The 14112-nt window shown below is 45.8% G+C and overlaps 1 protein-coding gene across 1 annotated transcript in view; it reads right to left on the minus strand.

The window, feature by feature from the left end:
* MORC4 (MORC family CW-type zinc finger 4) overlaps window positions 1-14112 on the minus strand; it is a 33612-nt gene that overhangs the window by 13978 nt on the left and 5522 nt on the right. The window contains exons 4-9 of the mRNA XM_084639241.1: window positions 11939-12157; window positions 10232-10378; window positions 3409-3571; window positions 2979-3107; window positions 966-1085; window positions 63-154 (exon numbers count right to left, since the gene is read on the minus strand). Coding sequence (XP_084495367.1) covers window positions 63-154; window positions 966-1085; window positions 2979-3107; window positions 3409-3571; window positions 10232-10378; window positions 11939-12157 — 870 coding nt within the window. The remainder of the gene's footprint in view (window positions 1-62; window positions 155-965; window positions 1086-2978; window positions 3108-3408; window positions 3572-10231; window positions 10379-11938; window positions 12158-14112) is intronic.

Consider the following 14112-nt stretch of genomic DNA (forward strand, 5'->3'; position numbering starts at 1 on the left):
TGGAGCTACTTCATACGTAAAGCCCATGCATAACAGTAGCCCCAGCTGCAGCCCTCCCTTACCGGTATTCCTTGCTTTCTTCAAAGTCCTGTTTGTTGTGTGCTGGTTTCAAGAAGTTACATTGGATCACCCCAATCACGCCCATGCCATCCCCCTACACCAATGGTCAAAAAAGAAGGAACAGAACCAAACATTTCAGCCATACTGATTACAACAGAAAAGGAGGTAGCACCTTCAGGAGAACAATTCCTATTCCCCTGGAATCCCAGCAACAAGATTCAAGTTACCATACATCCCCTCCCTGATGCAGGAGTTGATGGTAACACCTCTGAATGTGCCATGTACAGCAACAACATGCATCAGATATGAACACTTGGCAATCTCCAAGGGCCTGATCTCAGTCCCCAGCTGGCAGATCCCCTTGAGACAGTGCAGACAAGGAAAGGCGTAAGCACAAATCCATAAGGCATAAACCTCGAATATCATCTAGCTTCCTTACTCTGAAAGCCACCAATTTATCTGTATCTAAGATGACCCCTAGAAGCAAAGCAATGACAGCCAGCTTGCTGGTATAGCTATGCTGCTCCACCACTGCACATGCAATTCTGTAATGAGTACACCACTCAGAGAAGAGGGTAGTCTGGCTGAGCAAAAAGGATGGCTTTCACAACTTGAGTTCCCCATCAGCATCTGCTCCTTATAGCAGCTATAAATAATCTCAGGGGACGCACTTGGATCTCAGCTTCTAGACAAGTGTACAATATGGATATAGGTTTAGTAAACGGCTCACGGAGACTGACAGCCCAGTTACCAGGTTCAAGAACTCCTGCGCTAAGCTGGTGAGATCCTGGAGGACCATGGGACCTGAGAGTAAGGATCTAATGGACAGGGCCTATCTCTGATGAAGCCATGTTCCTCTCTCCTCCCCCATTCCTGAGAGCAGAGGGGAAGCACTGATCACTCACCTTCATTTGGCAGCCCACCTTCTCGTAGGACTTGATGAGTCGGTTGTTGTGATACATCATGATCCCGAAGTGACTATTGTTCTTGCAATTAAACCCAAAGGTGATCTTCACCCTCTTGTTCTGAGATAAAGCTCGTCAAAGGAGAAAAACAGCAAGCTCCAAGGAGGAAGAAAGAAGTGAATGCTGTTTTGGGGGAAGGCCGTTATGTGTGTGGTTGGGGGCGCAGGGAAAGGGGCCGCTGATGGAGAACAGCAGAAGGTCAAATGTCTCCAAAAAGAGGTAAAGCCCACAAGTTTTCAATGTCTCAGCCTCATGATGTAGGTTGTGTCATGCAAACGTTGTGCTGTTTAGACTAGAGTAACACCTTTGCTTCTTTAGCAGGAGGGCAGAGCTGAGCATTGGCCTTTGTAGAGTGAGGAAGGCCTGGCATACACAGCCAAAAATGGTGGATAAGCATAACTGCAGCCCATCTGAGTTCCAACAGTTAAACACAGCCAGTCTGGACAGAACAAGACTGTTACAGATAGGTTAAAATAACATGGTTTACCCAAGGTCTCTAAAAAGGCTACAATATTAATTTTAAGCTGGTTATAAAGCAATCAAGTTCTGACCAAAGAATCATCATCAAACTGAGTTATAACCCAGATGGGCCAGAAATGACTAAAAATGTGATTAAATTTGGTTGTTTTGGCTTTGTAAACCAAAGAAACCTCAAGAAATAATGTAATGAAGACATCAAGGCCCACAGAAGTAGAGGAAATTCAGGAGACACCCACTTCACTTGGTTTCAGTTCTGGGCAAGAAATTCTGCTACCAGGTTTAAAAAAATAGAAGCTATTTATAAAGAACAATCTTGTTACCCCAGAAGTATCCTTCTGGTTGGCCTATCCTTGTAAGGGGGTTCCCACATTTACAGAACATATGCAAAGAGGTATATTTTCATTGGGTGTCACCTTATGGGGTTACCTTAAGTGCATTCTAACAATTTTTATTCTTCAGCATCAGGGATATATTACATTTTACTCATGCTGGTTCTGCAGAACTAATACAGTTGTGAGAGAACAAGCCAAAGTCCATTCCTTCTTGTGCATTGTCATCGCTTACTAAACTCCACTTAGGTACACTTATGCTCAAGTGTCACTGAAGGCAGGATCTAAATCTGTAAAATATTTAATAGTGAGTAGGATGCACAAACAAGAAAGGACCCATGCCGAGTGTCTGATCCCTGGCTGAGTATGCAGGGCTGGAAGTTTGCCTTGACTTGGAATCATGGCTCTCTTCTTCAGTCAGTGCGTTCTCAAAACGCACACAAAGCGTAAAGAAAAATTGTGTGTTCATATCGCTAACAGGCAAAAAAAATGAATGAAATGAACACAGATCTCAAGCTTTCCATTCAGTCAGAAAAAATAAAGCTAGCAATTGAACGCTGATAAATGGGTTAAAGAAGAGCACGGAGCAAGGTTTCCCTTTTATCATACACAAGTTCTGGTCTTATACACAGAAATCAGGCCTTGGCTTGTACTGAGGGTTCTTCCTATACATTTTTAAAGATGTTTATAGGTTTAAACAGGTTTAAATAGGTTTGTGCCAAAAACATCAGATAAGCCTGGTATTGGAATTCAGTTGCCAGGACTATTGAAGCATGAAGACTCCTTCCACTCATCTGGACCTCACTCACACTTGAAACATGAAAGGGCTTCCATCCAGTAAGTTGACACATCCTTGCCTTCTCCATCCAAGAGTTTTCAAAGCTCCTTCTTGAACTATTCAGGTCAGGATCTAGCCACTATGGGGGGTAAAGGGAGGGCCAGAGAAGAAAAGTCAGTCTCCAAGTTCATTTCAAACCTCGGCTTCTCTACCCTGCTGCCCCAGGCCACCCAATCCAATCCACCCATCTGAGTACAGATGAGGAGTTAATTTCAATTGGGAAACAAGTGATCCTCATTGTGTGCTACCCTGGATGCAAAGAAGTCACCAGGAGGCAGGAAAGGTCAGAGGCAGCTATAAGGATACTGTGGAGGTAGGTCTGTATACATCATATTCAATATTGGCCAAGCTCTTGGAGATCAGCTGAGTCTTCACTTTCTTCTGTCGCAGAACAATCTGCATGCGGGGCTTCAGGTACAAGATACTGCAGTATGCCTGGGAGGAGGGGACAGGGAAAGAAGAGGTATTATGGACACAGACTTCACTGGAGACCTTTAGAGAAAAAAGTGAAGTCATTTGACAACACCATCAGTCCCGTCTAGCCAAGTAGCTGAGTCCTTTCCAGGCAAACACAGCTTGGATTCCACACCTTTCAATTCCATGGGAAATGCTATATTGAGGGGCCCTGGTTTGTCCGACATCAGCACAGACTCTTAGCTTACACTGTTTTCCTAGGACAGACATAGGGCAAGGACCAATCTACTTCTTTGGTGTAACTCCAGCATTCCTAACTCACCCGTAAGGAGTACTCCGTTTCTGGTGCAGAGGACTCTTGAACCTTCTCAAGGCGAGGAGGAACCTTCCTCCCGGCATTTTCTGATTCCTCCATGCTGAAGTCTGATATCCGAATGTCATACTGGTCTGTAACAAAGTCCAATTCAGGCTTCCCATCTTTATTTCTGAAAAACATGATAAACAAAAATCAGAACATCCTATCCAGCCACTCATTCTGTAGCAGCAATAGAACAACTTTATAGCAGTGACGCTATACAGCAGTGGTCCCCAAACTTTTCAGGGTTGCGCCCCCCCCACCCCCAAACCGTGTCTGCACCCCCTTCCCTGCTAGGCAGGGCTGGGACTGGGGCTGCAGCTTCCAGGGAAAGGGGAGAACGCGGACAGGGGTAAAGGAGCCACAGCTGGGGGGCAGGGTAGGCCAGGAACGGAGCCAGGGGCAGGGCTGAGAGCAGAGCCCCTGCCGGGGGGATGAAGCTAGCAGCGGGGCTGGGAGTGGTCAGGGGTTGGTGGCCGGGCCAGAACAGAGCTGGGGGTGGAGCAGGGCTGTGTGGTGCTCCCACCGCAACGGCCCATGGGGCTGGCCTGGCCCCCCCATGCCCCCTCCCTGAATCACAGAACTGGAAGGGACCTCGAGAGGTCATCTAGTCCAGTCCCTCACAATTCAAGGAAGGACTAAGTATTATCTAGACCATCCCTGACAGGCGTTTGTCCAACCTGCTCTTAAAAATCCCCAATGATGGAGATTCCACAACCTCCCTAGGCAACTTATTCCAGTGCTTAACCATTCTGACAGTTAGGAAGCTTTTCCTAATGTACAATCTAAACTGCCCTTGCTGCAATTTAAGCTCATTGATTCTAGTCCTATCTTCAGAGGTTAAGAACAACAATTTTTCTCCCTCCTCCTTGTAACAACCTTTTATGTACTTGAAAACTGTTATGTCCATTCTCAGTCTTCTCTTCTCCAGACTAAACAAACCCAATTTTTTTTCAATCTTCCCTCACAGGTCATGTTTTCTAGACCTTTCATCATTTTTGTTGCTCTTCTCTGGACTTTCTCCAATTTGTCCACATCTTTCCTGAAATGTGGTGTCCAGAACTGGACACAATACTCCAGCTGAGGCCTAATCAACGGGGAGTAGAGTGGAAGAGTTACTTCTCTTGTTGTAAGCAAGTTACTTCTCGTGTCTTGCTTACAACACTCCTGCTAATACATCCCAGAATGATGTTTGCTTTTTTTGAAACAGTGTTACACTGTTGATTCATATTTAGCTTGTGATCCACTATGACCCCCAGATCGCTTTCCGCAGTACTCCTTCCTATGCGTCATTTCCCATTTTGTATGTGTGCAACTCATGGTTCCTTCCTAAGTGGAGGACTTTGCATTTGTCCCTATTTAATTTAATCCTATCTACTTCAGACCATTTCTCCAGTTTGTCCAGATCATTTTGAATTTTAATCCTATTTTCCAAAGCACTTGCAACCCCTCCCAGCTTGGTATCGTCCACAAATTTTATAAGCGTACTCTCTACGCCATTTATCTAAATCATTGATGAAGATACTTAACAGAACCGGACCCCAAACCGATCCTTGTGGGACCCCACTTGTTATGCCTTTCCAGCATGACTGTGAACCACTGATTACTCTCTGGGAATGATTTTCCAACCAGTTATGCACCCACCTTATAGTAACTCCATCTAGGTTGTATTTCCCTAGTTAGTTTATGAGAAGGTCATTCGAGACAGTATCAAAAGCCTTATTAAAGTCAAGATACATCACGTCTACCACTTCCCCCCTATCCACAAGACTTGTTACCCTGTCAAAGAAAGCTATCAGGTTGGTTTGACACTATTTGTTCTTGACAAATCCATGTTGACTGGTTTCAGAGTAGCAACCGTGGTAGTCTGTATTCGCAAAAAGAAAAGGAGTACTTGTGGCACCTTAAAGACTAACAAATTTATTTGAGCATAAGCTTTCATGAGCTACAGCTCACTTCATCGGATGCATGTTGACTGTTACTTATCACCTTATTATCGTCTGGATGTTTGCAAATTGATTGCTTAATTATTTGCTCCATTATCTTTCTGGGTACAGAAGTTAAGCAGACTAATCTGTAATTTCCTGGGTTGTCCTTATTTCCCTTTTTACAGATGGGCACTATATTTGCCCTTTTCCAGTCTTCTGGAATGTCTCTTGGCTTCCATGACTTTTCAAAGATAATTGCTAATGGCTCATATCTCCTCAGTCAGCTTCTTGAGTATTCTAGGATGCATTTCATCAGGCCCCTGGTGATTTGAAGACATCTAACTGGTCTAAGTAATTTTTGACTTGTTCTTTCCCTATTTTAGACTCTGATTCTACCTCATTTTCACTGGCATTCACTATGTTAAGACGTCCAATTGCCACCAACCTTCTTGGTGAAAACCGAAACAAAGAATTTATTAAGCACCTCTGCCATTTCCACATTTCGTGTTATTGTCCCCCCCCTCCATTGAGTAATGGGCCTACTTTGCCCTTGGTCTTCCTCTTGCTTCTAATGTATTTGTAGAATGTTTTCTTGTTTCCTTTTATGTCCCTAGTTAGTTTGATCTCATTTTGTGTCTTGGCTTTTCTAATTTTGTCCCTACATACTTGTGTTATTTGTTTATATTCATCCTATGTAATTTGACCAAGTTTCCACTTTTTGTAAGACTCTTTTTTGGGTTTTAGATCATTGAACATCTCCTGGTTAAGCTAGAGTGGTCTCTTGCCATATTTCCTATCTTTTCTACACAGTGGGATAGTTTGCTCTTGTGCCCTTAAAAATGTCTCTTTGAAAAACTGCACTGATCCTCTGTGCCCGCATAAGGGGGCGCGCCCCACAGTTTGGGGACCTCTGCTACACAGTATCCCACAAATAAGAACATAGTAACCGATGGGGCTCAGCTATGTGAAAAGTAAAAACTAAAGTTGCTCCTCTATTCCTGACTCCTAGTGGCAGGATAAGGGACTAACATGCTATTTTCCACTTACAAGATCATCCATGATATATCTGGCAAGCAGTTCAAAGTGTTACATCTTCTTTCACGTTACCCCACAAGCAGTCATTTTATTTATATTGCTTTTCTATGCCAAATTCCACAGTAAAAGAGTACCTCACAACTGCCCTATGAAAGTAGAGAAACATCCTCATTTTATATGGGGAAACTGTGGCACAGAGGGGTTAAGTGATTTGCCTAAAAATATATAACAAGTCTGTGGCAGAAACAGGAAGATAAACCCAGATCTCCCATGCCCTGTGTGCCAAAAACAAGATTATACACAGGAAGGAGATGGAATATTCAGATTTATCTAAGGTTTCCCAATGGGAACGAGGGGATATCTAGATGTATGACGTAACAAGCTCTTTGTCCATAACTGTCTCTGCAAGTGTTCTACAGAAGTCCCTTCTACTTGCTGAGGGGAAAAGGAAGGAAGGAGAATCAGCTAGTGCTTGTACAAGAGAAGAGACGTGTAAGGCTAAAATCTGCATTTTTGATGACGTACTCTAAGCTGAATTATCCTACGACTATATCCCATTGGCTTATTAAAAAAGCATCTGATTAAACAGAAGCCTAGGTTGGAGGAAATCACATAGAAACCTTAAGATTTCTGCAGTGACAGACAGAGCCTTCAGTCATCCATACGACAGGCTAAATGTGAAATCTGCAGCACTACAATGCCAGGTACAAATGAGCACGATCCAACGTCTGTTTCTGAGCACTAGTAGCCAATACCAACAGCTCTTCCCCCCAACCCACCATCTCACCCTAATCTTGGGAGTGAAATTTTCCAGAGGGGCTATAAATACCTGAGGATAGGAGTTTGATAACAGAAGGGTGCCCACAGGACTATCAGCAATTACTATTATGCCACGAGATAGGAGAGGAAGGCCGCAATAACACTCCAAAGCTAGTGCTAAGTGCTGAAGAATAAATTAAAAGTTTCATCGGTCTGCATAACCTTACACAATTCTGTCAGTGCCCGTGCCACAATGTATACAACACTATCCCCTAAACCACAGATGGAGATGGACACATGCTATGAAGTTAAAAGGAAGCGCTCTAGCAGTGTTTCATTATGTCATAATGATAAAAACCCCAACATATTCTGCAGTCCATGTGGGGCTGAGATTGAAGGGGACACTAGGAGAAGAATTTTCTATTGATAAAATAAAAGTTGCACTAAAAAGAAGCAACATTTCACAGTAGCAGCGTGAACATAGTACCAAATTACCTATAAATAGGGTTTCTAGTTTTTGGAGATCATTTTTGGTATATTTTCAAGACTGTCTAGTTTTTATGTGCTAAAAAGTTAAATTCCAAAGCATCTTAGCCCAAATTCTCAGTTTAGAAAATGTTCTCATTTAAAAAACAGGAAAAACTTTAAGCTGCACTATTCAGCTTCCCCCATCACCAGATGTATCGTTTAATTTCCATCAGCAACAAATTTAAGAGCATAACCCAATTAAAAAACTGAGGGATAAATTGAAACTTCAGAACTAAACAAAATTTTCTCAGTGCTTCCTCAAAGTAACTGGATGTGAACAATAACTTCAGGATAATTTTATTGGTTAAAAAGTAAAAACAGAAGTCCTATCTATAAATATTTTACATTTTATAGCATCTTTCTTCCCAAGCACTTCCTAAACAACATGCATGGAACACCTCTGAAATGCTTCTACTTTTAGGGTAGCATTTGGCAGCCAACTGACACAGAACACAACACAATAATAGGTAAAGGGGAAATTTAGTAAAGAGACTTAGGCAGCACCCTACTCTAATGAGCAACACACAGGATCTTTATATCTCCAACCACCAAAAGCAGGATCTTGGTAATCAAAGTGCAGTTCTACTGCGAAAAGTGACTAAAGAGGGTACCATGCAGTTCCGTTACTGGGATCTCAATGACTTCTGTATCAAATATGCTCAGTCTACAAATAAAATGAAGTATTTCTGAGGGCCAACACTGAAAATTCTGAGATTCAAGCTGCGTTCTTCACTTCTCATGTGCCACAAGCTCTAACAAAAGATCTGCAGGCCCTTGGTGACACCCATGCTAACCCACTACCTTTAGCACAGGTGTAAGCCACTGGAACTTAAATCATTCTCATGCTGCACAGAAGAGAATACACTCCAGATGATTCTCTCTTATTAGGGCTAATCTACACTGGCAGCGCTTTAACGTGTCTTGTGTGGTCATGGCACAGTGCTGGGAGAGAGGTCTCCCAGGGCTCTAAAGAAACCACCTCCGCTGGGAGCCCTGTCTACACTGGCACTTTACAGCGCTGAAACTTGCTGTACTCAGGGGGGTGTTTTTTCACATCCATGAGTAAGGAAGTTGCAGTGCTGTAAATTGCCTGGGTAGACAAGCACTTAGCTGTGGTGGCTCTGCAGGGCTAACAGGAGGGAAGAGCAGCAGCAGAACATATTTAGTTACAAATGCTGGAAGATCTGACTGGGATCCACCCAAGAAGCAAACATGTGGAGTAGGCGGTGCCATTGTTACACTTGAAAGAACCAAACATAGCAAGTTGCATAAAACTGGGTATTTGACCCTGATGCAAATTGGGCCTGTCTAGGTACAGTAACTCCTCACTTAACATTGTTGTTTCCTTACAGTGCTGATCTATTAGGGAACAAGCTCGTTTAAAGTTGTGCGATGCTCCCTTATAACCTCGTTTGGCAGCTACCTACTTTGTCCACTGCTTGCAGGATTCTCTGGAAGAGCAGCCCCTCCTTGTGGTGATTAGAACGGGGGGGGGGAGCAGCCGCCCCAGTCAGCTCCCCTAAATTCCCTGTAAGGTATGTGGCTCGGCAGCTGCCCAGCAGCAGTTCAGGTGGCCCTCCCTGCACTACTGGGCTGCTCCTGCCCTGCCCTCTGCCTTGGAGCTGCTCCCAGGAGCTTCCTACTTGCTGGCGGAGGGGGGGTGCTGATATTAGGATGTTCCCCTTCTCCTGCCCACCCCCACCCCCCATACCTGCTCTCCACAAAGCGGAGTTGGGGGACAGGGCTCAGAGACAGAAAGGAGGGAACTTCCTGGAAGCTGTTGTTTCCTGTCTGAACTGCTTAAATGGGCAACGTACTTGAAGTGCGGTCAGCATACTTAAAGGGGCAATGCACATCTCTCGCTCTCACTCATGCACTCACCCCCAGCACTTTGGAAAGTCAGCACCTGTGCAGCCGTGCATGTGCTGTCAGGAGGAGGGAGTGGTGCGCTCCAGCTGGATAGCGTGGGCTCATCAGCATGTTCCGTTTTTGCACGGAAGTGTTTGCAGCTACTGCCCTGCATCTATTGTGTTTCCTCCCTCTTACCTCAGTCCATGCTGCCCTGTAGAGTGTGAGGCTACATTAACAAGAGCATATTAACCCTTGAGGGCTCAGGCGAGTGCTAGTTCATCATCATTTAGCAGCAAGGCATTCCCTGGGAAATATTCCACCCTTTTACAATCATTCATTGCTGTGTACAATATTAAACTGTTTAAAATTGTTTTAAAAACTTATACTGTATACGTATACCGCCTACTCCACAAGTATATAATGTCTTTGTCTGGCAAAAAACATTTCCCTGGAACCTAATCCTACCCCCCTCCCCTTTACATTAATTTTTATGGGGAAATTGGATTCGCTTAACATCGTTTTGCATAAAGTCGCATTTTTCAGGAACATAACTACAACGTTAAATGAGGAGTTACTGTACTCAATCCTTAGGCTACTGAGTTATTACCTCTTTCTCCCCCTCAGCCTTACAAAGGGCTGAACCTACCATTTTCCACTCCTCCCTCCTTGTGTGCCCTGGCTCCCAGTACCTGCGGATGTTCCAGATGAGGATCCGTGTGCCCTTTTTGCCTGGAATGGCATCAAATTGGGCCAGTAACTCCTCCTCAGTACTGAAGAGCGTATGTTTCAGGATGGCCTCGAGGCTGGGTGCAGAGTCTTCCGTAACAATCATTTTCTTTAGAAGCCACAGAGTCAAAGAAAGAACAAGATTGGCCCAGGTTTCCCCTATCCCCACTACCAATGAGACATTAAGAATTCAGACATTTCTGCATAGGCAGGGGATGTACGTGGACATAGCACCCATCAGAAGCATGACTAGGCGCAGTGCCAACAGCAGGTGTGTCCAAAGGGGAGTTGAACCATGCTAAGTAGTAAACAAGGGAACTTGGTGAAAAAATACCACCAGGCACCAACTTTACAGGGAAGGAAGGGAGTATGTAAAGCTATGCACAGCTGTTAACTTGAGGAGGCAGCTGTGTATTTAAGGCTCCCATCAGTGTGAAGGCAGCACTGTACACACGTATCGTATCACAACACCAAAAAGCGTGTTACTGCTGCCAAGGGATAAGACTATGTGGGGGAATAGACCAGACAACTATTAGAAAAGAGGGGGCACTCCACAGGGGGAGGTGGAGATGCAGTTACTGCAGAAATTATCCAGAAGTTATGCTGGTCATGGAAATTAGCAGAAGTGCCCATCAGATTCATAACAATTTCTGACATCAGTGCAGGGGAATAATATGACGGATGCAACACCAAGCACAGTTGCTATTATAGGGGCTCTCCAAGTGCAGTGCGAAATTTGCCATTACCCTAGTACCGTGGTAGGCAAACTAGGGCCCGCGGGCCAGATCCGGCCTGTGGGATTGCCCCCTCCCTCCCCCACCCTTGGCACTGCGGGGTTAAGGCAGACTCCCTGCCTGCCCTGGCCCCACGCCACTCCCGGAAGTGGCCGGCACCATGTCTCTGTGGCCCCGGGGGGGAAGTGGGGTGCCGCACACTGCCCTCGCCTGCAGACACCACCTCCTGCAGCTCCCATTGGCCGGGAACAGGGAACGGCGGTCAATGGGAGCTTTGGGGGAGGTACCCACCAGTGAGGGCAGCACACAGAGCCCTCTACCCCCCACTCCCCAAGGGGCCGCAGGGACGTTGTGCCGGCCGCTTCTGGGAGCAGCGCAGGGCCAGGGCAGGCAGGGAGCCTGCCTTAGCCCTGCTGCACACCGCTGCCACCCCAGAGCTGCTCAAGGTAAGCTGCGCCAGGCTGGAGCCCGCACCCCAACCCCCTGCCCTGAGTCCCCTCCCACACTCCACACCCCTCCCTGCACCCCAATCCCCTGCCCTGAGCCCCTTCCTGCACACCGCACGCACTCCCTCCCGCACCCCAACCCCCTGCCCCAGCCCTACATTCAATTTCCCCACCCAGATGTGGCCCTCGGGCCAGGAAGTTTGCCCACCCCTGCTCTAGTACTCCATATGGCTGATGCCCTCCACAGATGTTACCTGGAGGCAGCAACACATGCAGATGACACTGTGGGAGGCTACCCAGATATATCCCCAAACAACCCTCACCATCAGAACTCTTGTGTGAAGACACTGTTGCAACAATAGCGCCTCATGAAACATTGAGCCATGGGCTTCCTCAGTACCACACTTCTCCTACCCCTGCAGCCCCAACCAGCCCCTTCTCCTACCCCTGTGCAGATTCCACAGCCACTCTTGCCTTACAGGGAAGGATATTGTTTTGCTGGTTGAATGGTATCACTGGAACAACAACAGCCTGAGCATGGACACGTTCCAAATAGGTCTGCGAAAGGAGCCCCACGCTGAGTGCACCACCATTCTTGGTGAAGACAATGGCATCCTTTCCCAGACGCATGGAGCCTGACTTGAAACCATTACCATACACTCCAATGGATGGGTGGTTCTTCTTCACTGCCTTGTCCGTGAAGCCAAAGCTGCAAATCACACACACTGTCAGTCAGTCAAGTGGAGAGCTGTCTGATAGACAGAGGAAAACATGAAGAGAATAGATGGAGTGGAAAGTGATTTTAAATGTGGAACCCCATGGTGGTCACCTGACTCAAAAAGTGTCAGGCAAATGAATAATACTTTGCCTTAATACAGCATTTCCCATTTAGCAGGCCAATGCTCAAACCACTGAGCTATCCAAATCTGTATCCTCAAGTGGAATAAAATCCTCAGTAGGGGTTGGCAAGACTGAAGAGAGGCCAGCTTCTCCTCCCATCACATACATAATCGAGGCTGGTTCAGGCATCTACAATGCCTGCTGCCCTGATTTTCAAGGAAGCATTTGTCACCACTGCCCGCGTTTTACTTCATGGGTCACAACAAACTGACACCACCACACCTCACTGATACTGCAATTACATTATACGCTACCTCAGCCTATATGATCAGCCTAACGCACCAGCAGAGTACGATACGTGAAGAAAAACTTCAAGATGTTGCAATGATGCAGTTTAGATAAGAAGTGCATCTCCAAGACTCAGCCGCTGTGACCCAAACTACTAAAACCAGCCTTGTACTTGTTAAAGGTTCAGCCTTGGCACAGCACTATTCCATTACTCTTCTAAAGCTCTGCATGTCCAATTCACCCATTTTTATAACTCTACACTTAAGTGTCTGCAGTCAGGAGAGCTAATAACTGTGGCTCTTTGATATTGAGGCTGCCTTTGGGGAGGGAGGGGAGAATAAGGAAAAATAACCAGAAAATTCCCTTCTCTCCTCTCATTATCTGTCCTCCACATAGGTGTCTATGTGCCAGCAACTCTGGGCCACACCATCCAATTCTCTTTTCATTCTTTCCTCTTGGTGTGCATGCATGAGACAGACAGTCCTTCCCCTCCCCCATACACCATGACAAGAAGGGTGAAGAAGTGATGTGGTAAGGAAAGAGGGTCACTTTGTGGCTTTGTCACACCTCAATGTAGCTCACCATAGATTAGTCCTACAGAAGATGTGGAAAGCGTCTCTCTCTAGTTCTGGGGAAGGAATTTGAAACGAGCTTCCCATGTGAAATTATCTCAGTCTTAGAATTTTAACAGCTAGAGAGGCCTGCTGTCCCTCCCCCACTTCAATTTCACAGCCACTTCATATTAACTCAAGAGAACCTGAAATGAGAGACCAAGCCATTGCTTTCCTCCCTCACCACACAGAGCAGGAAGGGGCTAAGGCTTCTGGTTTTCACTTCCTGAACCCCCCTGGCTTTTCGGAAGACCTGTGGTTTTGTGTTCACAGCATTTGAAGAAATGTTAGATTCTCTGCCTCTGTCCCGCACCTTTTCTTATCTATCAACAAATTGTTGCAGAGGAACAACCAAACCATGCCCTACCACGAGTGACTATCTGCTTTGCAGATGGCCTGCTGGAAACAGAAAAATTATTATTAGGTCTAATGGAAACCTAGAGGTTACATGACACTTGTTCTGAGAGGAGAAGTAGCAGAACAGGATAATGGATAGTGCAGCAGCATCCAAGTGAGGAGAAATATCCGCAGATGGACTGGAAATGCAGCCTAGGGAGAGAAAGGAGGGAGGGCTTGGTGATGCTCCTAGGAAAGACAAAAATGAGCACCAACACTAAGCAGGAAGATGGAAATGTGGGACTGGTGTGGCCCCAAAGGAGCAGACATCTGATGTTCCCTGGGCATCTGCCAGGCACGGAGGTGTAACGGAAGAGGCATGCACAGGAAGATGCAGAAGCAAGCTTTTACTATTTTCTAGTCTATGATAAACTCCTGGAAAATTAACTGCCAGTTCTAACATGCTTCTTCAATGTATAGAGCACCTACTGCCATAGCCACTCAAGCACATCTTTTCGGTGTTTAAGATACAGATTCCAGGCCCTTCTCTACATTCAAAGGATGATGATCACACGGCATCTAGTATGAC

Source organism: Lepidochelys olivacea (genome assembly GCF_965140295.1).
Source record: "Lepidochelys olivacea isolate rLepOli2 genome assembly, chromosome: 9".
NCBI classification, from domain to species: domain Eukaryota; kingdom Metazoa; phylum Chordata; order Testudines; family Cheloniidae; genus Lepidochelys; species Lepidochelys olivacea.